General features: G+C 61.3%; 1 protein-coding gene across 1 annotated transcript in view; it reads right to left on the bottom strand.

Annotated features, from left to right (window-relative positions):
• The window catches only part of COL27A1 (collagen type XXVII alpha 1 chain), a 135,756-nt gene that overhangs the window by 27,583 nt on the left and 85,077 nt on the right, over positions 1–23,096 (bottom strand). Inside the window, exons 25-37 of the mRNA XM_055302226.1 lie at positions 22,317–22,370; positions 20,285–20,338; positions 20,017–20,070; positions 15,725–15,778; positions 11,130–11,183; positions 10,529–10,573; positions 10,397–10,441; positions 10,085–10,138; positions 8,915–8,968; positions 8,206–8,259; positions 6,904–6,957; positions 5,411–5,464; positions 1,054–1,161 (exon numbers count right to left, since the gene is read on the bottom strand). Of these exons, the coding sequence (XP_055158201.1) occupies positions 1,054–1,161; positions 5,411–5,464; positions 6,904–6,957; positions 8,206–8,259; positions 8,915–8,968; positions 10,085–10,138; positions 10,397–10,441; positions 10,529–10,573; positions 11,130–11,183; positions 15,725–15,778; positions 20,017–20,070; positions 20,285–20,338; positions 22,317–22,370 (738 nt within the window). The remainder of the gene's footprint in view (positions 1–1,053; positions 1,162–5,410; positions 5,465–6,903; positions 6,958–8,205; positions 8,260–8,914; positions 8,969–10,084; positions 10,139–10,396; positions 10,442–10,528; positions 10,574–11,129; positions 11,184–15,724; positions 15,779–20,016; positions 20,071–20,284; positions 20,339–22,316; positions 22,371–23,096) is intronic.

Below are 23,096 nucleotides of genomic sequence, written 5' to 3' on the forward strand. Positions count from 1 at the left end.
GTCATCCTCACTATCACCACCACCTTCACCATCATCACCACTATCACCTGCACCATTACCACCATCACTAATACTATCACCTCTACTATCACCATCATCACGGTCATCACCACCATCGCCACCACCATCCCTGCTACTATCACCAAAACCATCACCATCATTGCCACCATCTCCACCATCATCACCATTGTTACCACCACCATCACCAATACCATCACCTCCACCATCACCGTCTCCACCATCATCACCATTACCATCGCCATCATCAATATCATCATCGTCTTCACCTCCAACCATCAACATTACTACCATTACTACCACCACCACCACCACCACCACCACCAGCTTCTAGTCATTTTCTCCTCCAGATTCATAAAGACAATATTTGTTTTCTGGCACACTGTCGAAAGTGCTTTCTTTTCCAAAGTTTCACTGACTCTTTAAAGATAAGAAAACCAAGGCTCATAGAGGGGCAGCAGTGATCTGCCTGAGGTCACAGAGACAGTGGATTCTCAAGCTAGAACTCAACCTTTGGACTCTAGGCCCAGGGCTATTTCTGCGGCATGTTGCCACCCGTTCCACGGCCATGATACTCAAAAGTTTACTAAGAAAGGGCCCCTGGAATGTTGGAACCCAAAGTGATCTCAGCACGCATTCCTCCCCAGTCCTTCAGCGTACCAAGCGCGTGACCCAGGGAGGGCAGCAGCAAGTTCTGGTGAGGAATCACAGATTCTAAATCCCCCCTGCTAAATTCAGGGTGGCTGCATGTGGGACAAGTTCAGCAGGGCCAGGCTTGTGGAGGGCGTGGCAGCCAGACTGAGGAATGTGATGCTAGGTCCAAGGGTGCTCGCTGGGAGCCGAGCCGTGGGAGGGTTAGGCAGGGGCGGGGCACGGGCAGACAGTGCTCTGGGAAGCTCGCAGGTGGAGGAAGGATCACAGCGGAGACCTTTAGGTGGCTGCTATCTAGAGACCTCCTGTCCAACTGCCTGAACAGGCGTGGGTGGCACGCCCACCCAGGACCCCAAGTGACGGCGCACTGCCGTGCACACTCACCCGGATGCCAGTGATGCCAGGGGGGCCGGGGGGCCCGTCCTCGCCCATCAGGCCCTCCTGGCCTTTGTCGCCACGTTCACCATCAGGCCCAGGGTCACCCCTGTCCCCCTAGGTTGGAAGAACACGAGGAAGGGAGAGAGAGAGAGAGGCAGACAGAGAATAAATTAGTCACTAAGCCCATCAGAGATGCTAAACCTCAAGGCTCCATTTGGTTGTCCACAGCCGAGCAGCCCCTGGATTCCCTGATGGTTTCGTGAGCCACCCAAAGGGTCAGGGTGGCCTGGCCTGGCTGGCACAGGGGACACCCCCGACATGGTACCTGGGCCAGGGAGGAAGTCGCTCAGAGGGAACACGGGACCCCGACCCCTCCTGCCCCAAGGAGTTCACAGGAAGGGGGCAGCTCTGGGAGCCTCGGGCTCGGGCGATTTCTCCCCAGATATTTCTATTGGGGGGGACAAGAGTCTTAAGATGCTGATGGAAACTTTAAAAAAAGTAAAACAATTCACCCAATCCTGCCTCTCTGAAATGACTCCATTTTTTTTGAGTTGCATTTTCAACCCCTGCTTGCATGAAAACTGGACAGTGACAATAATGAGCCTGAGGTCGCAGTTCCCGTCGCTCCGCACCAGGCTCGCGGCCGAGGCACAGGTGACCCGAAGCAAGGAAGCTCCTCAGCAGTACGTGAAGCCTTAGAGGTCTAATCCAACCGCACTGCTTAGCTCCATCTTATTTTTTTCTGCTTTTTTTTTTTTTTTTCCTACTCGTCTGACTCTACAGCGAACACCACCTCCCCTCGCTGTCTACTCAGCCCAGCAGCTCTCAGCCTCGCCGGACGCGGGGCCCTCCCTCCGTCCAGTGGGCAGCAGTTACCACTTGCATGGCACTTGCCACGTCCAGGCCACGTCCTGGCAGGCTGAGCTGTGCCAGGCCGGGGCATGGGCTGGTGCCCTGGCAGCCACGGGCAGAGAGGCAGCACGGGCCGTGGGCACAGAGGAACAGGGTGGCGCCCATCGGAATGCCACCTCCATCAGGCTGGCAGGCCCGGCGGGGCTCGTGGCCAGTCTGCAAGTGGCTGAGCTGGGACTGTGCAGAGGGACCCGTGGGAAAGCGTCTGAAGTCATGCATAGGAGGAAGGGGTGGGTGGCGGCTGTCGGGGGGAGCGGGCTGGGAGAAGGGGAGCGTGTCTTGGCCAGCGCCGTGTCCCGGCGCCACACTTTACAAGGAACGCTGATAAACTGGGGCAGGTCCAGGAGAAAGATCAGGGTGCAGAAGGCATGAGGCCGGAGCCTGGGAACAGGTCTGCCGAGAGCTGACCCTGCAGGCCGGACCTGCTGGGGCCTGGGCTCTGGGCGCAGGACGCCGGCACAAGGGCCTCTGGGGGTGATTTCTAGCTCAGCTGGGGGCAGGTGAGCCTCCCAGTGAAGAGGGGTCCAGAGATAGGGGAGGAACACACCAAGCTGAGGTGTGGGCCGGCTCAGAGCAGACCTGGGCACCAGGGCAGGGTGGGACGGGTTGGTTTGTGAGATCCCGTCCCACTGAGATTCTCGGCTCCAAGCACAGCCCGGCATGGAGACGGGGCACTGCCCCGATGAACCTGCTACAGACTCCAGCTCCAGGACTCCCCCCAGGCTCGTCAGCCCCGGGCCCCTGCTCTCCTGGCTCTCAGAGGCAGGCGGCCTGCTCCAGGCGGCTGGGCTGGTTTTCAGAGAGAAGCCCCGGCCTGGCACCTGCAGGGGCCCTGGCCCCAGGGACCGCGCAGACCCCCGCAGCCTGGGGTGGCGTACTTGAGGATCCCCTGCACAGTGGGCTCTGGGCAGGGGCGCGGGGGGGCGGGATCCTGGAGAATTCTAGAGTCCCGGGGCATCTGCGAATGCTCAGGAGAGCCTTAGCTGTCGTCTAGCTCAACCTTCTGGAGTTCAAGCTGGGGGACTAAGGCCCAGGGAGAGGAAGAGGCTTCGCAACAGCTCGTTAGGCCAGTGGCAGAGCACGCGTGCGACCCTAGGGTTCTGGCGCTTTGGAATTCTGCGGTTCTCTGTGCAGGGGACGTCACCCCCCTCACTGCTGGGGTTCTGTTGCTGAAACTGGAATCTCGCTGCCACCCCTCAAGAGCTGCGTGACCCTGGGCAAGTGTCTTCATTTGTAAAATAAGCAGCACAGGGTTACTACGGGGATTGAAAGGGCTAATCCATGTAAGTAGCTTAGCATAGCGTCTGGCGCGGGAGTTCTGGATAGACCTTAGTCTTGGCAGGAGTCACCGCCACCACCGCCACCACCACCCGCTGGCTGTCGGCAAACTCAAAGGACACGATCAGCATGAAACACTCTATCAACTACCAAGTGCTGCGTGGTGTCCGAGAGGTGGTTTTCACCGTGAAGGTGACTCTCGGGACAAAGGCCGTACAGACGGCAGGAAGGATGAGGAGAGAAGACGCTGGACGCCCGCACAGCTACTCCGGCCCAAGGTCTAGGGCTGGGCTGCCTCTGAAAGGAGAGGAAGAGGATGAAGGCGGCGCCAGGTGCCGCGCTGAGAGAGCGGGGAAGGCTGCGTGAGACCTCGAAGACCCCGCTCCCAGCCCACCCCAGCAAGAAGATCCAAGGGGAAGAACGGTGGCTGGCCAGAAGCAGAAGAGGCCCCCGCGCTGGGACTCAGTTTCCTCATCTGTCAAGTGGGGACGGTGACCCGTGTAGCTCACAGGGTGGCTGGGAGGATTAAACGGGTTTGTTCACATAAAGCGCCCAAGGCAGGTGGTGCGAGTGCACGGTGAGCACCCAGAGCATCTCAGCTGGAATGTTCTCCAGCATCACTGCAATTCACGCAGGCACCTGGCAGAGGGTGTGCAGGGGCCGCAGGGGTCCGGGGTTCCCCAGCCAGGCCCCCGCGGTTCCCTGGGAGGTGGCCCAGCTGGAGAGGAGAGAAGCAGGCGCTGGCAGACAGACAGGGGGGCGCTCTCGGCCTTGCAAGAAAACCCCAGGGGTGGGGATGGGGAACCGGCCAGGGGCCTGTCCCAGGGGCGTCCAGGTAGATGGGGAAGCCCTGGGGGCCCAGAGCAACTAGGGGATTGGGCGGTGCGGGGGGGGCGTGGTGATGGGGAATTGAGGGCTGCTTATCTGGGGTCACATGGAGAGGAAACGGGTGACAAAGGGATTCTGGGATGTGGCACTGAGCCCTGGGCTGAGAAGCTGACTCACGGGGTGACGGGCCAGCCCTGGGGAAAGCCCACCTATCCTTGTTCCAGGGCTGGGCCGGGGCCAGCTGCCAGCGACAGGCTGGGGCTAGAGGTGGAGCTGGTAGGTCGGGAGAGCGATTCCCACCTGCCCCGGGGTTCAGGGGAGCCCTGGCGCCTCTTGAAGGTGCCAGCACCTGCGGCTGACAGAAGAATCTGCGGGATGCAGCAGGGCACGGTTAGGCCGACCTACCCGCTTTAGTGCTGGGGAGCCCTGGGTTTGAATTTTGGGTTCTCCGCTCACAGCCCTAGACTCTGGATGAGTGCACCTCTGCCTCCACTGAGCCTCAATCCCCTCACCTGTAGAATGGGTGCACAGTGTAGACGGGTAGCCGAGGCTTGGGTCTCGGCTGTGCCAATTACTAGCTGTGTGTCCCTGGGCAGGTTGCTTAACCTCTCTGTGTCTGCGTTTCCTCATTTAAAGACAGAACTTGGGATGCCTGGATGGCTCAGAGGCTGAGCATCTGCCTTTGGCTCAGGGCGTGACCCCGGGGTCCCGGGATCGAGTCCCGCATCAGGGTCCCTACAGGGAGCCTGCTTCTCCCTTTGCCTGTGTCTCTACCTCTCTCCATGTCTCTCATGAATATGTAAATAAAATCTTTAAACATGAAAAAATAAATAAGTAAAAGACAGAACTTACCCCGTCGCATTAATGATGTGTTACATAATACGAAGGGCTTAGCATCGTCCCGGATGCGTACGTGACTAGTCCACCATAAATAGTGGCTTACAGGTCACGGGGGGATTATTATTTTCCTGATCTTTTAGGATGTTTGGAAGATGACAGGTATCAACGCTGCTGGCTCTGGGCCTGGCACAGAGCGGGGGTGTTCAGGCACAACCCTTACCCCAGAGAGGCTGTAGTTTTGAGGAGAAAGGTAGCAGAGCAGAGTGGGTGGTAGGATGGTCCCATCTGCGCAGGGCAGGAGGCGGTGGTGGGCAGGGTCGGGGTGCGGGTGCGGGGGCTGGGCAGGGCTCCTTGGCATAGGAGCCAGGGGTCTGCTCTCAGAGCTTCATGGGAACACAGAGCTTCCTGGAGACAGCTTAGGCCTTGGACGGGAGCGGAGGGGGGCAGAGATGGAAGGCAGTTCCAGAAATCCCTCCCCCAGCCCTGCCAGCAGCAGGACACTCACCTTCAGCCCATCGGGCCCTGCAGGGCCACTGTCTCCCTCGAGTCCCGGCTCTCCCTGCAAAGGGCGGTAGAGAAAGATGAGGAGACACTCCTGGGGAAGGGGCCCAATGCGCTTTTATGCCCCCCCCACCCCAGGGCAGGACGCCAACCCCCTATCTCCCGGCAGTAGGGCCCTGGAGCGCCCGGCACACGGCAGGTGCCCGGTGAACAGTGGCCGAATTAGTGAGTGAGCCGGGGGGCTGAGGTACCCGCTCCCGGCTCTTCAGAAACGAGGAGCAGACCCCCAAGCCCGGCCTGCTCCATCTGCCGGGTTGGTCAGTGCAGGCTACGTGAGACTATGAGTTACGAAGGGTCCGACTGGCTGGTTGGACTGGGAAGCACAGATGCCCGGCGGTTGCGAAAGGCTTGGATGTCATACAGACCTCAGTTTCCCCACTGGGCTCCCCATTCGCTGGCAGTGTGATCACAAGCCCCCACGGGCACCTGTTTCCTCATCGGAAAATTGGGCGGATACCGCGTCCTTTAAGGGTGTGTGGAAGGCGCAGGGTAAGCGCCCCGCAGGTGCAGCCGTTAGGGACCTTGTTTCTGGAACTGCAGCGAGCTCCTCGCGGAACCCCATCTCTCAGATGAGGAAAGGGAGACCAGCCTTCAGACCTTTGTTACCAGCCAGTTTGGGAGTGATACCAAGACCCTGCGTCCCCATCTGACCCCCCAGCTAGGTTCTCGGCCTGCAGTCCCTGCCCCAGAGATGCCCCTGAACTTCTCAGTTCTCAGATCAGCTGTCGCATGAGTTGGGGTCTCTCGTGGCTTGCAGAGTTCATAGCTGCTCGGTACCTCAGCCCAAAGGGGCCTCAGAGGTCATCGAGGCAGGGACAGCAAAGGCATGACAGGTGTGTAGGCCCCACCCTCCTCATGCCTGTGGCGGATGTCACTAATGGATCCACTAGAACGTGGCTCCATATGGGCAAGGGGCTAAGTCCCCCCACTTGGACCCCACCTTCTGCACTGTACCGCTCCCAGGCGGAGACCTTATAAACAGGGCACAGAGCATAGAGGGGCAGACAGAGAGGCATCCCAAAGCTTCTCCTCGAAAGACAAGCTTTGTGGGGGAGATGACCTTCCATGGAACAGTTTCCAGGGAGCATAGCAGGTGTGTTTCAAAAAGCAGAAGGGCTTGTGGGTCAACTAAATTGGGATTAATCCAAAAGCAACCAATGTCTTGGCTGCAGGCCTTCTCAGAGCCTTGAAGATGCTACGGCTAGTGTGGACGAGGGAACGCGGAGCATGCAGTGAGTCTCAAACACTCTGACCACACAATCCTTTTCTTCCAGGAGACTCTCTGCGTTGTGGAGATGCTGGCTTGCCAAGAAAGGCGGGATGAGGCTGTAGGGATTCACAGTCTCCTTCTCCCTGAGGTTCAGGGAGGTTGAATAAAGCCCTTCCCCACCCCCCACCCCGACCCAAGTGCCCCTGGCAGGGGGGTCTTCCACTTACCCGCTGCCCAATGAGGCCTTGCTCCCCAGGGGGGCCCAAAGGCCCAAGGTCACCCTAGGAGAAGCCAAACACAAGTCCGTGGGGGCGGGTAGGGCCAGTCCCGGCCCTGGCCTCGCCTTCCTGTTCTCAGCAGCTCTGACTTGGGCGGGGAGCCGGGGAAGCACCTCGTTCCCAAGGACCAAAGCGAAACGGCAAAATGCCAGCCAGAGCCCCTGCTCCTCGCCAGCCCTGGCCGCGTCAGGACCACCACCAACGCCACCACCATCGAGCTCACGCTGACACGGCGCTGCCCTACGTGCCTCTTGACTTCGCACCTAAACCCCACAACAACCCTGCCGGAAAACAGATCTTCTCTTACAAGGGACCACGCACGGGGGCTCCGTAACTGGCCCGAGCCCATGAGGCTAAGAAGGGACAGGTTCGGGACCCAAACCTTGGGTAGTTTGGCTCCAGGGAGGATCGGACGCAGGGATGGCAAGTCTGTGGCTGACCACCTTCTTTACTCTCCCCGGGAGCCTTGGAGAGAAACCCAAAGGAGGAAGAGGCCCTAAACGAGCCGGAACAAATGTCACCTGCCCCCCTCCCCTCAAAGATCACCACGTGGGGATTTCCAGCCTAGTCTCCCTCCGTGCTGACGTCCGGGGGGTGGGGGCACCAGGAGGAGGCGGGGCGCTGAGCCCCCGGCCCTGCCCCGAACTAGAAGGATCCCATTTCTGTCCGTTTTTATAGATGGGCCGGTTTTCCGCATTGTCGCAGCAAAGTTTTCTGGACCGAAGCCAACAACCGAAGTCCCGGGGCTGGTCCGAGTCCCTCTGGACGGCGGGAGGCTCAGCCACCGCTGGGGAGGGGGCGTCTGCCTCTAGAGTCCCCCCCACCCCAGGGCCCTGCCCTAGTGAGGCCCTCAGGCCACCAGCCGAGCTCGTCAGCCCTGGGCCTGCGTCCTCCTCCACGGCTCCCCCGGAGCCCAGGCATCAAGGGGCACCTGGTCCCCGCAGGTAGCGAGGGCCACAGGGCCCAAATGCAGAAGGTATCTCGGGAGGCCGGGAGGTGTGGCCTCCGGACAGGGGGCAGGTGCCAGAGAAAACACTGCTGGGCAGGGGGGCAGGGGTGGGGGCTCCGGGCCAGCTGGGCCCGCCCCCGTGGCCACGGCCAGGACCCGCTCCCCGCTCCCCGGCCGGCTGGCGACACAGAGGACCTATTATCCCCACACAAGAAAGGCCCATTTCTCTTCCGTGGGGAGGACGTGGCCGCCAGCTGGGAGCCGGTTTCCACAAGTCACTTTGCTCTTTCATCCCGCCTTACCTTCATCCCGGCTTCCCCAGGAAGGCCCGGCTCTCCCACGGCACCGGGTGGCCCCTGCAAGGGAAAGCCATTGGTCCCCGTACAGCCAGCGCACAGCGAGGGCCTCCGACTGGGGGTGGGGGGTGAGGATGGAGGAGGGGGAGGGAGGAGGCCGGTTGGGCAGGCCCAGAGAGGGCAGGGAAGGGCCCCGGTCACACGGCGGCCTTGGGCCCGGGGCTACCCAGAAGCTGCCGGACCCTTCTGCGTCCCCACAAGCGTGGTTTGCCACATAAAGAGCCCTTGGTGAGCACAAGGCAGAAAAGATCCTGCTGCACCGGACAACAGGGGAGGCAGCCAGCGGGGGCCGCGCGGGCTGGCGGTCCCGTCCTTGCTCGGAAGCGGGGCCAGGACGACAGGCGTGGGACAGGGGCTGGTTCCTGTCATCGGCGTGGCCCCAGCCCCTGCACAAAGCCTGCAGCTGGCTCCCCCCCCCGGGCCCCCGAGAGGGCACAGGTGTCTGAGGCCCCTGGGAGGGGCCCCTGGGGAGCCCCTCCTCGCCCTATGCTCCAGGGGCGGACCTGCCCTCTCTCCTAGCAGGTCTGCCCTTGGGTTTCTGCAAGACACAGGACACCCGCATCCCCAGGCCAGGCCAGGGCGCCCCCACCCCCCTGCAGAGGATGACATCTCCCCAGCAGCGTCACGGGACACACAAGGGGCCTGTGGCACTCACCTTGGGTCCCATCTCTCCTGGAGGGCCAAGTGGCCCCTGGGGTCCCTGTGGGCCCTATAAGACAGAAAAGCAGGTGCGCAACAGTTTTGAGAAGGTGGCCTGGGCCCTCTGGGGGTCGGCAGGGGCGGGTGAGGGAGAGGATCCCGGAACCTGGGACTCTGCAGCCACACCCCCTGCCACCTGCCACCTGCCACCTGCAGCTCCCTCCTCACCACCCGCTCTCTCACGTTCCTTCCCTCAAACCGGGGGTCCCTCCCCCACTCAGAAACCTGCCAGCTCCTCCAAGCAGCCTTGCTCACTCTGTTCCCCCTGCCTGGACGCCCTTCCACCTGGGATCCGCCTGCTAAAGCCCCCCCAGGCTCCTGGTCAATTCACTGTTCAAAATGGCATCTCCTTGGGCCTAGAGATGTGGGGCCATGGCTCGGTCCCCGGGAGGAGGCAGGAGCCCCCGTTCTCCTCCTGCCCCATGCAGGGCTCCCTCCCGCTGGGGCCCCCCCAGACTGTCCCCTCCCGTCCCTCTGCAGGGGTACCACTCACCACCTCCCCGGGCGGGGGGCTGACTCTCGGGCTGACTCTCAGGAAGACCTCCTGAACGGCTATCTCTGTTTCAAACCCCTCACTGGCTCCTGTCGGGACCCTGCAATTCCCATCCTGCCTCCCTTGGAGACTCAAGTACCCCGTTCCCTCAGCTTTTCACTGTGCAATGCACCCTGTATACATTTTTTTAAAGATTTTATTTATTTACTTACAAGAGACACAGAGAGAGAGAGAGAGGCAGAGACACAGGCAGAGGGAGAAGCAGGCTCCATGCGGGGAGCCCGATGCAGGACTCGATCCCAGGACCCTCCCGGGATCAGGGCCTGAGCTGAAGGCAGACGCTCAACCACCGAGCCCCCCAGACGCCCCTACATTTTCTTATCTTCACAACAGGATGGCACAATAGGGACAATTCTTCCTGTTTCTTGCAAGAAAACTAGGCTGAGGGGCAAGCGAGCTTGGACTCCAACCCAGAGCTCCTGAGCTCCCCGGCCAGCGCCCTCCCCGCCCAGGCCTGTCCCTCTGTCACCTCCTTCTTGTGTGACCACGTCCCACAGCCCTGGGGCGCTGGCCCACCCGACACCAGCCTGCTAGGGGCAAAGAGGCAAAAGGAGGAGGAGAGCGAGCACTCACCGGTTCTCCTGGGAGGCCCTTGGTGCCCGGGGGGCCTGAGGGGCCCGGGATGCCCTGCAGAGGGAACCAAGGTGGTCTGAGTCCCTCCGAGGCCTCCTCCGGAAGCCTTCGCAGGGTGCGAGGGTCCCACGCCCACCCTCCCACGTGACAGGCGGGGAGACTGAGTCTCAGGGAGAGCGAGGCAGGCTGGAGGGGCTTCGGCGCAGGGAAGGGGGGAGCCAGAACCCTGTGGTTTCCAAGGCAGGATGGGGACTTGGTAACGTGGCTCTAATCTCCCGGCCCGGCCCCACGGGGCTTCCAGAACCTACTTACCGGGAAGCCTCGCGTGCCCGAGTGCCCGCGCTCACCGGCCGCACCCTGGAAACACACGTGGGGGGGTTAGAGGCACAAACCACAGGGCAGGGAGCGGGAGAGGGGAGGGCCGGCAGCCTGGGCCTGACGTACCTGCTGCCCCGGCTGGCCCGGCCTGCCCTGCGGTCCCGGAGGGCCCTGCAGGAAGCAAAGCACGTGAAGGTGGACAGGGTGCTTAGGAGGACCCTTCTCGGGCCCGGACCCACGCTGCGGGGGAGACGGAAGGGACTGGGTCCCCCCTCCCGGTTGTGCAGGTGGGAAAACTGAGACCAGGCAAGGGGCCTGGCTCGTCACCGTCACCATCTGCTCTGGAGAGCCGGGGATCCCTTGCTCCTGCTGGGACCAGAGGCAATCTCGGCTCTCGGGGGCTCTGGAGGGGGCTGGGGGCCCTGGGGAAGGGGCCAGAGGGCACCGGAGGCTCCCTCCCCGCCCTGCCTCCTGCCTCCTGGGGTGCCCTCCTCTTGTCCACTTCTCTCCCCTCGCCACCCCCCCCCCCCTCGCTCTTCCACCCCCACCCCCCAGGCTCAGGCTGCAGGGCTGGGAGGGGAGGAGTGGCCCGGGAGCTCCCAGCCTCTCCTGGGCTCCCTGCTGCCCAGGGGCCTAGTGCCCCGAGGAGGGCCTGAGCCTCGGTTCCTGGATTCCTGTCCCGGGCGGCGTGGGAGGCGCGAGGAAGGGCAGGCCGTGGGGTTGGTACCTTCAGGCCCCTGGACCCCTGCTCCCCGGCTGGTCCGTCCGGTCCTCGGGGGCCCTGGAACAGGAAAAAGGGACTAGCACGGTGGACAGCAGGGGTCTCCCTCGGGCTGGGAACCAGGAGCGCGGGGCTGCCCAGGGCCTCGGGCCTGTCCTCCCACTGCCCGCCCCCCACCCTGAGCCGGGTCACCCGGGTGCGACACAGGGAAGCCCCGAGGGACTCAGCTAGAGGCCCCATCGTTCCAGAACAGGGCTGGTGGTTAAGGAGACCCTGGGGGTCAGCTGGCCAACGCCCTTCATGGTCGCGGAGGCTGAGGGCCGGACACATGTGTCCAGGTCCCCACAGTCAGCTCATCACACCCGGCTGTTGCATCCTCTTCGCCGAGCACACAAGGGGCACTAACAAGGTTTCCCCTTGGGGGGAAGTGACAGGAGGGCCCGGGGAGGGTCTGCATGTGGCCGGGTGTGCGGAGCAGCCTCCTCCAGCCAGCTCCCAGACGACGGCTGATGTTGGAGGGTCAGGAACAGGGCAGGGGTCAGGCAGCTGTTCCTTGGAGCCCCGGAAGGACAATCTTATTCCTTTGGAATCCGGGAGTGCCCCCACCGTGAGGCAGGTCCAATACACCCCCTCCCTGCACTGCACAGATGGGAACACTGAGGCCCAGCCAAGGGAAGCGACTGGTCTAAGGTTCCTTAGCACATCAGCAGGGGTATCCCCTCCAGGGTTCTACCCACGGGCCTGTGTGACCCCTTTACAGGGACGCCCACAGAGACACAGATGGAATGGGGTCCCCGGCAAAGGCCCCCCGTAGAGAACAGTGTGGTGTTTGTGCTGCAGGGGACCCGGGGGGGGTCACGCTGGGGAGACCAAGAGGGTCTCATGCAAGGGGCTGGCCCACCCTGGGCCTGGGAGTGTGGGGGCCAGCCACCAAAGGGGGCTGAGGAACGTGTCTGAGTGGAGCGGGTGCGGATAAGGGACGAGAAAACAACGTGAAGAAATTTAAAAACAGAGCAAGAAGGGATGCCTGGGGGGCTCAGTGGCTGAGCATCTGCCTTAGGCTCAGGGTATGATCCTGGGGTCCTGGGTTCGAGTTCCGCATTGGGATCCCCACAGGGAGCCTGCTTCTCCCTCTGCCTGTGTCTCTGCCTCTCTCTGTGTCTCTCATGGATAAGTAAATAAAATCTTTGAAAAACTAAAATAAAAACGGAGCAAGGAAATTTTCAATTAATAATTGAGCCAGAAAAAGCAACAGTTCCTCTTATCAGCTACCCGATGCCTCCACTCCAGACCAGAGCCTTCAGTAGTGCCTCACGGACTGGGTAAAGACAGGACGGGGGGCCACATGGAGCCTCCGTTATCTTGTCTCTGAAATGGGGATGGGAATATCTCCCCGTTGTGCAGGTGGGGACATCCCGGGTCTTAGGAGCTGGGACAGAGGCTGAGCTGCTGGCTGGGCATCTGGGCCCTCCTGAGAGACGGCTCCTGGCCCCTGGCCGCTGTCTCTAGCTGAGGCTTGAACCTGCCTGGAAAGGGATGGCTCTGGGCCTGCGGTGGAGGCCCAGAGGTGCTGACGGCTTGGTCTGAACCACACAGCACCCTGTTAATCCCAGGAAGCCAAGCTTTCTGAGAGACAGCATTCGTGATCTCCAATAGTAGCAGTAGCTACAGCAGCAGCAGCAACGATCCTAAAAGCTATCGTCCTCCTCTTGCCACAAGGAAAGAGCCTGTGGTTGCACTGCTGGGAAGTGGACCCAACTCAGCCGGATGCCCATTTCCTTCCACACCTCTCTACCTGTCACTGCTTCTCAGTGTGCAAGTGAGCTCCGCATCAGAGGGGGTGTGCAAGTCAGAGAAGCCTGGAGCAGGACGTAGGAGGAGACAGTGTCCTGGGAGAGCGCACTCCCTGGGAGACCAGCGAGCTGAGGGAGAAGCGGGCGCTGCTGGGGGGTGGGGTGGGGAGCGGGATACAGGGCCAGCCTTCGCTGTCTGGAGCCACAGCCACCTCCGTCGCTGGCTCCCCAGGGCGGGGAGATGAGCAGGGCGCATGCCAACCCCTGCTCCGGGCCACTCTGTGGCTCGTCCTGGGTCCCAAGAGTCCTCCCCGCCCCCCCCCCTCGTCCCCCCGGCCTGCTCCTTCCTTCCCCAAGCAAACACGGGTCAGCCTGCCCTGCTGGAGGCAGGCCTGGGCCTCTGGGGCTTGGTCTGAGCCATGTGTCTGTTCTCTGGTCGCCAGTCCCCAGGAAGATGCCATGGCAGTCCCGGCTGGCGCTACCGTCCAGAGAAAACCTGGCCAATCGTAGGCCTTGTGGCAAAGGGATGGATGGCCAAGGGGGAAGGACCTGCCGAGCCGCTCGCCATGCGTGGAGGGATCGGATCCTGGCCCTCCAGAGAGCTCAGTTCTGTCTCCCGCCCGCTCTACAGAGGAAAACTAGAGGCCTGGAGAGAGGGAGCCAGTGGCTCAAGGTCGCAGAGGAAGAGCCAGGATTCAGGGCCAGGTCTGCTGAGCTCTGAGCCCCCTCCTTGGGAGCAAAGCCCAGTGTCGGGCACGTGAATCCTAGAATCCCCATGACTCCCTCAAAGTGCTTGCTGGAGGGAGATAGTGGAGTCTCCCAGGTAACAGGGCTTTTAGGCACTGTCTTCACCAACACCGTGCTGCAGGGCAGAGCGTTCCAGGCAGGCTTCTCTAGTCTCTGGCTTGCACACCCTCCCCGATGGGGAGCTCACTCCTGCACTGATAAGCACTGACTGGTGGTGGTGGGAAAAAAAGGGGGGGCATCCAGCTGATGTGAGTTCAAATGTCATCCACTAAGTCTTGGAGGAGTGAAGAAGCTGGCCTGAGGTCCCAGAGCTGGTAACTGGGAAGGCCGAGACTTGCCCCTGTCCAAACCCAGAGCCCCCGCTCTTTCAGTCGAGGCCTGTGGACCCAGACCCTGTCAGCAGTTCTACCAAGAACAGAGGGGCTGAGGCCCTCGTCTTGTCCCCTCGTGCACACCCCTGCCCACCCCCTGTGAAGTGGCCAATGGCCAATGGTGGACTATTAGGCCAGGGAGCCAGGGGGGCCCGTCCCACAGGCTTTGCATTCCTGCCAGGGAGGAGCTCACGTCCCGAAGCTTCCCTCCCGGCCCTGGAGACTTTTGATGTGGTCGGGAGCCTGGGTTTCCTCAAGCAGGACACACATTCTCCGAGCCACTGCCGGGAAGGGGTGTTGGAGACAGCTGGGGCAGCTCGGGGAGCTGAGGACCTGAATCTCCAGCTCATCTGGCTTCCTGAGGGCAGGAGGTAGTGTGCACAGGGGCAGGGTGCAAGTGGCTGCCGATGGGCCTGGGTCCACTTGCAGAGACCCGGCACTGGGACCCGGCACTGGGAAGGGCCCTGCTGGGCCCGAGGAATGCCTCTTAATCCCCCCTCTCCCAGCCTGCCTGCTGGCCATCTGGTTTGGGGGAAAATTTAAAACCACTTGAAATTCAGCCAAGAGGAGACTAATCACAGATCCCCCCCGTACGGAGGAGCTTGGATAGCAGGCCTGGGCTGTCCCTCGGCGCTACCTGGCCATGGCGGTCCCTCCATCCAGGGCTGCCTGGCCTAGCCCCGGTTCGCCAGCTGGGAGCAGAAAACCCCTCCATCCGCCCTCCCTGCACGACCGAAACTAAGACGGTGCCTGAGGGCCAGATTCCCTGGCTTCAAATCCCAGCTCTGCCACTTTCTGGCTATACAACCCGAGACAACTGACTCAACCTCCCTGTGCCTTAGTTTCCTTGTGTGTAAAATGGAAATCAGAGGAGCACCTTCTTTATAGAGTCGTGTTGAAGATTAAATGAGTTAACATATGTGATGGACAGTACCCGACCCGTAGGAAGTACCCGTGGTTGCCCCTGGCGACTGTGCTGAGGCCAGCCCTTGCTTAAAATCCTCTGTGGCTCCCCACTACCCTGGGAGCACAGCGCACAGGCCAGCTGTCGTTTGCAGGCTTGCCACCTGCTGGTTCCTGTCTCATCCCTCTCCTCCAACCCTCTGTTGAACCCACAGAGACCCCCAAATGTGCCTTCTCTTACCTTAGGGCTGGTGACCTTGCCTGGAACCTGGCGGCAGCTCCAGCACCCTCCTCTCCCTGAAGCATTCTCTGCTACCCTGTCCAGGCTCCCAAGCTGCCTATGCTTCGCCGTCCACGTGCCAATACCCCCAGACAACCTATTTGACCTACTTGATTGAGCCATGGGGATAGCCATGGGGACAGCCATGGGTCACGCCTCTCCCATGCTCTGTGGCCTCTGCAGGGCCTCCACCAGTGGCTCTCAGACCATCGGTGCTAAGTAAATGGTGCCCGAATGAACGAACGAACAAATGAATGGACAAAACACTGGTACCTCGGAGCCTGGCTATGCCCACGGGATGCCAAGGCCTGTTGCTCAGAAATAGGGTGGAGAGGGGGGGTCCCAAGGCTGACAGCCAGGCCCGGGATGAGCCTGGAACCCTGCCTGATTCCATGAAAATCACAGATCTCAGGGCTGGGCAGGGGGCAAGGACCAGGAGGTAGTGTCCCTGTCAGGTGGCCCCTGCCAGGTTCAGCACCCCCTCCCTGGGGGCTGGGCCCCACTTACCCAGAGTCCCTTTGCTCCCCGCATGCCTGGTGGACCTCGAGATCCTGGAGGACCCTGTGGGGAGGAGAAAGAGTTTGGAGAAGCCTCCTTTCAGGTAGCAAGGGCGACCCGGAAGGCTAGGAGTGTGGGGGCAAAGCCCGGCCACAGCCCTCAAACAGGCCTTGCTCGGGAATGGCCCCTGCCCGGGCCCCGTAGCCTCCACATAGAAGGGCTTGGCCCAGTGGCAAAAGCCATCCGATGGGGAGAAGCAGCCCACAAGCTATACCCCAGAGCCCGGGTCAACGGCCTGGGTTCAACGTGGTGGGCCTCCAGCCCTCCCGGGGAAGCCAGCGGTGAGGAGAAGCCTCCCTGGGTGGACGAGCCATTTCCTTCTGTATCTCAAAACCAACACCCAGAAGCTCCCATGACCTTCCTGACCAAAGGGCTCCCCAGATTCCATTTCCCTGGTCTTCCTTCCAACAGCAAGGGGAACACGGCAGCCCGCGTGCTCTCCCTCACCAAACCTCAGCTGCGACATCTCCTTCTGTCCAGAAGGCTCTGACCAGGGCAGAAAGAGCCTGGGGTCCGAGGAGGAGGAACCAGACCGCAGCCCCGAGGTGAGGGAGGGAGAGGCGGGGATGTGGGGTGGCAAGACCCAGGGAGGGAGGGAAGGAAGACACGGGGTTGCCTTTGTTCTTTGAGCTCTCAGCACCGAGCACAGCACAGGCCTGCGACCAGGATTTGGGGATCTGTTGAATGAACCACGAACAGTCGAACCACAGAAGGGGTCAGAGGGTAGGAGGGGAGCCGAGAGGAAGCAGGCGCCTCATGCCTGATCTCTGATCCGGGGTCCCGGCCCCAGCTGCACAGGGGGCACGGCGCCTCCCCACGCCGGCCAGCCAGGACCCCTCCAGGAGCCTCCCGGCTCAGCAGCGAGCCTCAGACTGGGCGTGCTCCTTTGACAAGGCAGAGGCGGCTTCATCCCCCTCCAAATACCAGGGAGAGGCCCAGCTCCATTTGGGCCCTCGGGAAAAACTGGCTGTTCCATTTCTCTCTGGCCCCACGGCCTCGAGGAGCACAGACCCTCGGTCAGCTGCAGCTGCCGGGCGGATGTGTGCGGCTGGTTCCCACTCGCCCCTTGTCAGCAGAGCAAGCAGGGTGTGGACCCACACGCCTGGCCCAATATGAAGGCCGATCTGACTCCCGGATGGCGGGTGACAGCAAGATTGGGTGAGAATGAGCTATTTTATAGCGGGACCTCGGACAGCAAGACGGCATGTAATGCGTCCCTGGGAAATTCAGGAGCCAAGTCTTTGCTTTGAGGCAGTCGAACCGAGCGCTCACGAGAACAGACTGCTTCCCCCGAGGAGCAGGTTCAAACCCCAGCCCTGCCGCCTTCCTAATTCTGGGACGTCGGCAAGTGATTGCAACTTTTTGGGCCTCAGTTTGCTCATCTGCGAAATGGGGTTAAGAAGAATCCCTAGCTCGCGGAGCTGCTGGGACAACGAAATGACATGGAAGGTCCTCAGTAAAGGGTAGCTATCAGTTGTCTCGATGTGGGAAGGGGTCAGCGATGGGGGGGTCCCAGAACCTGAGTGTCCCCAGTACCCCCAGGCAAACGAGGATAATGATCTCAGCTGACCTCAATGGGCTGTAGGAGAATGTGCATGTTCATGTGCTTGGAAAAGCGGGGAGAATGCTCATCAGACGTGAACGGTGTCATCAGAAGTGTCACCTTAATGGCAGTAGTCCTACTAGTGGCAGTGGTAATTACCGCGTCTAGTAAATAGTCATTATGACTAGCGCGGCTCATCGCACTTAGTCTGCATGTGGACGGTTCGCCAAGCATTGCACCTGGGGCGTATCTCTGATGCCTCCTAAGGGAGGGAGTTCGATGCTGGCCTACGGATGGCGAAACTGAGACACAGAGAGGCTATGAACGCTGCCAACAATCACCCAGTGAGTAAGTGGCCGGGATTTGACTCACATTTGACTCTGATGCTGAAGCCAGGCTTCCGGGCCCTGGTGCCGTGCTGTTCCCCCAGCAGCACCAGGGCAGCTGGCTGCCCAGAAGGAGCCCCCCGAGATCCACGCGACCAGCCCCATGTGCAGCGGTGCGGCAGGTCAGGGGCAGACCCCGGGGTCTGAAGGCAGCATGTGGCTGACCTCACTCAGAACGGTTGGAGGCGCCGAGGATGCAGAGCGGGGACGAGGTCAGGGGAGCCATGGAGTAGGGGACTCAGAGGAGGCCCAGAGCTCCCTTCCGTGTGCTGGCTTAGACGTCCCCACTATTTTCCCACCTCCCACTGGCCTTCCGTTTTGTCCCAGCAACTCCGTTCCAGGCTCCTCTCCTCCCACTGGACAGGTGGGGAGACTGAGGCCCAGAGAGGCTGAGGTCCAGGGGCACAGGAGCTACAGTTTGATGATGGACCCTCGCCTGGGCACCTCCCACCCCTACGGTCCCCGATCACTGTATCTCTGGGAGCATCTGCTGGGCCCTGAAACTTTCATCCTATGAACACTGGGGAGGGAGATGGGCCAGCAGCCTTCAGGCTGGGTGGGCTAGGACCCTCAGGTCACAAGTTGGGCTCTGCAGCCCACCAGCCCGCCCCTCCAGCCCCAGGCAGGAAGTGGCTTCTCCACCTCCTTCTCATTAATAGGGAAAAATACACCATCAGGAGCCCAGAGCACTGGCTCTCATCCCACCTCTGCACAATCATTGAAAGGACTGTAGAGGACAGACAGCACCACCTGCGGCTCGCACCTCCTCGCACCTCCGTCTTGGGATGATGAGCACTTGCGTCCAGGCTTCTCATCCCTGGCTAGTCCCTCCATCTCCCTCCTCAGGACCTAGCACTGCCCGGCACGTAGTAGGTGCTCAGTAAAGTTGTTAGTGAGAGGATGTTTCTACTCGGCACTCTCACTAAGGGATCTTAAAGGATCACTTAAAGGATCACCCCCACTAAGGGATCCCACTAAGGATCTTAAAAGCAGATATATTTCTCTTTTTTAAAGATTTTATCTATTTATTTGGGACGGAGATGGTGAGACCACGAGCAGGGGGGGAGAGGAGCAAAGTGAGAGGAAGAGCGAGAAGCAGACTCCCCACTGAGCAGGGTGCCCGAGTCAGGGATCGATCCCAGGACCCTGAGATCATGACCAGAGCCGAAGGCAGAGCCTTAACCGACTGAGCCGTCCAGGTGCCCCAGCACATGTATTTCTAATCATTCCTGTACCTTTCGGATGGAGCGTAGGCCCAGAACGCGGTAGGTGCACAGCAAAGTCTGGGAACTGAGCTGGCTTTGTTTCCCTAATTGGCCCAAAGAACTGGTGTGTGGTGCACACTTCCCTTGGATTCAGACCCTCAAAGGCTCCCGTTTCCTCCCTCATCAGACCCCAGGGAGTCCCTCAGTCCGGCCTTTGGAGGGAGCTGGGCAGCCCGAACTCATTGTCCCCCAGCCCTGCCCCGGGATCGTGCCTGGACTGGTCCCCTTCCTCCAGCCCCCTCCCACCTGCCTGAAGCCCACCTCTCCACCTCTCCAGATGGGGCTCCCAGCCTTGAGCCCCAGCCTCGCCTCAAGGGAGAGCCCCTCCCAGTCTCCGTCCTCCGTCAGCAGAAACAGAGGCAGCAGAAGCTCCGAGGGCTCAGGATGAGAGTCACCGCTCCCTGCCCCCAACATCACCCTCGGGAGAGTAGATGGGCCCACCCCCACCCCAGCTACCCTGCCTCTCCCACCCCTCCCTGCCGTGGGATCCTCAGGAATCTCCCCGGTTCCCCAGTCATCCCAAGAAGTCCAAGACCCCTGAGTCCTCACCCTTGTGCTCAGCCCGTGTCCCCAACATTTCCCATCTTCTCCCCTACGCTTCCTCCATAGCAGGTGTCACTTAGTTATTGGGTTCTCTCTCCCCCAAATGGCAGAATATAAGCTCCTAAAGGCAGTGGCTGTTTCCTGCCTTGCTGATGGCTGCACCCCCGGCTCCTAGAGCGGCTCCAGGCACACACGACACCGTATTTCTTGAGTGAAGAGGCAAAGCAGCAACGGCACTGATGGCCAACACGCTCCTGCACTAGCAACACCGCTACGTAACCAACACCAGCGACTTGGTGTCATCTAACCCACGTGATGACACGATCACGGCCACGATGACCTTCTTTCTCTATGTTTCCACGAGCAAACTTTAGGTACGATGATCTTTCCTGGCAATAGGGAGCTGGGATTCAAATCCAGGTTTGTCTGACTCTGAGACCTGGAGACTCCACACTGTTACTCGACAGTGGGTTTGAGCAAAGGGAACATGAGGGCTTTGCTTACCGGGGGTCCAGGCTCTCCGGGGGTCCCAACAGCACCAGGAGTTCCAGGATGACCCTACCAAGAAGGAGACGAGAGAGAAGGAGTCAGCTGAAGCAGGTGGCTCTTCCTCCTTCCACCCCGGCTGCCCTGGTCCCCGCCCCGGCCCAGCGCCGCAGGGGCAGCAGCCAGGCCCCTTGGAGGCCCGAGTACATGGAAGCAGGCAGAGGAGAGCAAAGCTGTCACCAGCACTGTGACAGGAGCAGGCAGGCAGCACATGCTGGCTCCTTACCATCGAGCCCTTGGGTCCGGGTGCGCCTGGGGGTCCCATCATGCCCCGGTCACCCTGTGATGGAGACAGCAAGGCAGGGAGGTCATGGCTGTGGGGTGGCTCTGTGGGAGGCAGGTGCAGAGGTCTTCCAGAGGCCAAAGAGGGAGAGGCAGGGACTTGTCCAAAGTCCACAGTCACATCACCCAGGGTGGTGGCCAGGGAAGGGGTGCTGGGATTTCACTCGGCAGAAGCCGGGAACCCAGCAAGCCCCGGAAGGCTCAGCATCCTCTGTGGCATGCCACCCAGCGGGCTTCCCTCGGGCATGGGCGGTCCTGATCAAGGATGCGCTGATGACATTGTCCCCTGTGATGCTGGCCCACGTCACGTGGGCCTCACTGGGCCTGGCATCCCCTGGGCGGGCCTTGCAGAGGGGGCGATGGCCATAGAAGGCACGCTCACTCTTCCCATCCCCTGCCCAGAGAGATGCCAGAGCATCTGAGACGCAATTTTTTCCTCTTGACCCAATCCAGACCAACCGGGCAGAGATGGTGGAGGGAGGGGCTCTGGGTTTGAATCCTGATTCTGTGTTTGAGAGGCCCTGTGTTCTGCATCCACCCAGACACCATTTATTGAGCATCTACTACGTGCCTGGCGCAACACCCTAGCCCCTAAAGATGTGAAGGTGAGTAGTGCAGACAGACCTTGCTCACATGGGGAGCCCTCAGAGTGCTGTGGAGAGACACACAGAGCACCAACACAGGCGCAGACAGGTCCACACAATGAGGGTGTGCGTGCTAAGGCCCTTCCGTGGGGGATCTGACCCATCAGGTGCAGGGATGTGGTGGGGCGGGCCTCCCTTGGGAAGACCTGCTACACCCAAGAGGGCAGAGGGGTGGCATTGGGGAGGGTGCACCTGGACAGGAGGACCAGCACGGGCAATGGTCTGTAGGTGAGGGGGGACCCTAGAGGGGTGGCGTTGGGGAGGAGGGTGCACCTGAACAGGAGGACCAGTGCGGGCAATGGTCTGTAGGTGAGAGGGGACCCCAGAGGGGTGGCGTTGGGGAGGAGGGTGCACCTGGCCGGGAGGACCAGCGCCGGCTGTGGTCTGTAGCAGAGGAGGGACCCAGAACGTTTGAGCAACAAAAGAAGGCCAGAGTTGGTTTGATATTGCACTCCAGTTGTGCAAGACGTGACCACCAGCGGCAACAGGGTGAAGGGTACGAGGGACCTTTCTGCTCTGGTTTTTGCAACATCTTGTGATTTTCTAACTGCTTCAACATAACACGTTAAATTAAGAGAAGAAGAAGAGGAGAAAACAGGAAGGTGGAGAAGGAGACGGAGGGGAGCAGTTAGCGGTGGTGGTGGCCAGGGGGTCTGGGATAGGAGTGATGAGAAGTAAGGTCTCAGGAAGAGCCTGGAAAGGAAGGTGGGGCCGAACCAGGGCAGAGGCTTCCTCTCTCAGGACCTCAGGTTCTCTGTCCATCAGCTCCCCAGAAGGCCCGCTTGGGGGTTGGATAAGCCCATTGACGGAAAGCAGGTGGGAAAGAGGCACGGGGTGCTTGCGGGCTGGGAGCTAACCCGCGGCAGGGAGAGGTGGGGGCCTCGGGCACCGAACCTGATTCACATCCCGGCGCTGCCACTCTCTACCTGGGTGGCCTGGGCCTGGTCACCTGCCCCGTGTGAGCCCCGGTTATCTGGTCTGTACAACACGGCTGCTGGGGGGCGGTCACAGGGACGCCTGAGGAACTCTGTCCTTTCTTAAAAGGATGGCTCTCGGCCTCCCGCCTGTCGCCCACACCTGTTCGGGGCCCGTGCGCAGCCAGGAGGGCCCACGCCACGCGAAGGAGCCGGCTGTCACCCAGAGTCACGTGGCGGTGGCAGTGCCGCCGGGAGGGCAGGACAGAGCCCCTGGGCAGTGCCGGCAACGGGGGCAGTGGCTAAGGAGAAGCCGGGGGAAAGGCACTGAAATCCCCACGACACCCGGGCCCTTCCTCCTCTTCCAGCTTCAGCCGCAAAGTTGCACTTGTTTCGGTACCGTCCCCGCATAACTCACCTTTTCTCCCATGATCCCTGGCTCCCCGACCAGACCGATGAATCCCAGAAGTCCCTAGAAGACACGTGCCCGCGAGCAAGAGAAAAGAGGAAGGCCCGTGAACCCCGGAAGCGGCGAGTCAAAGGCCACGGGCGGGCGGCGGCTCCCCGGCCCTGCGGCCCCTGCCCGCGCCCCCTGCCCCGCCCGGGCCCCAGCAGGCCTGGGGCTGCCACGGAGGAGCTGCCTCTCTCCAGGCACTGTCCTGACTTCCCTCACTCCTCCAGATGGTTCTGATTTCGGAGCCAAGCGGTGGGGCCGCTGCCAGCATCCCTGGGAGCGCCGCACATTCTTCCCGCGCCAGGAGCAGGCTGGGAGGCGGCCGCGTTTGGGGGGTGGCCGTGCTGGGAAGAGCCCTGCCTGCTAGACTCGGTCCCATCGCTCAGGGCTCCGGGGGCCGTCTCCAAGAGAGAAGCAAACCGGCTGGCCAGGATGGAAACAGCGGGCAGCCTCCGCCAAGAGCCTTGCTTCACAGGGGGGACGCGGAGGCCTCTACGCGGTCCCCTGAAAGGCTCCCTCTGCTTTCTGAAGGGCGCACACGCACTCACACTGTGGCGCCTGTCGCTCTCTCTAACTCCACTGGGTGATAACTCGCGTCGGGTTCCGGGGGCTCTTCTAGGTGGCCGTGGGCCTCGCTGGCCCTGCCAGACACACCCACGCCCGCGTGGCCAGGCTCAGCAACCCGGAGGAGACACCCGGGAAAGCAGATGATTCCTTGTCCAGACCCCAAGCCCCCCGACCCCC

The sequence above is a fragment of the Nyctereutes procyonoides genome, unplaced genomic scaffold, assembly GCF_905146905.1.
Source record: "Nyctereutes procyonoides isolate TBG_1078 unplaced genomic scaffold, NYPRO_anot_genome, whole genome shotgun sequence".
In the NCBI taxonomy this organism is placed as follows: Eukaryota; Metazoa; Chordata; class Mammalia; order Carnivora; family Canidae; genus Nyctereutes; species Nyctereutes procyonoides.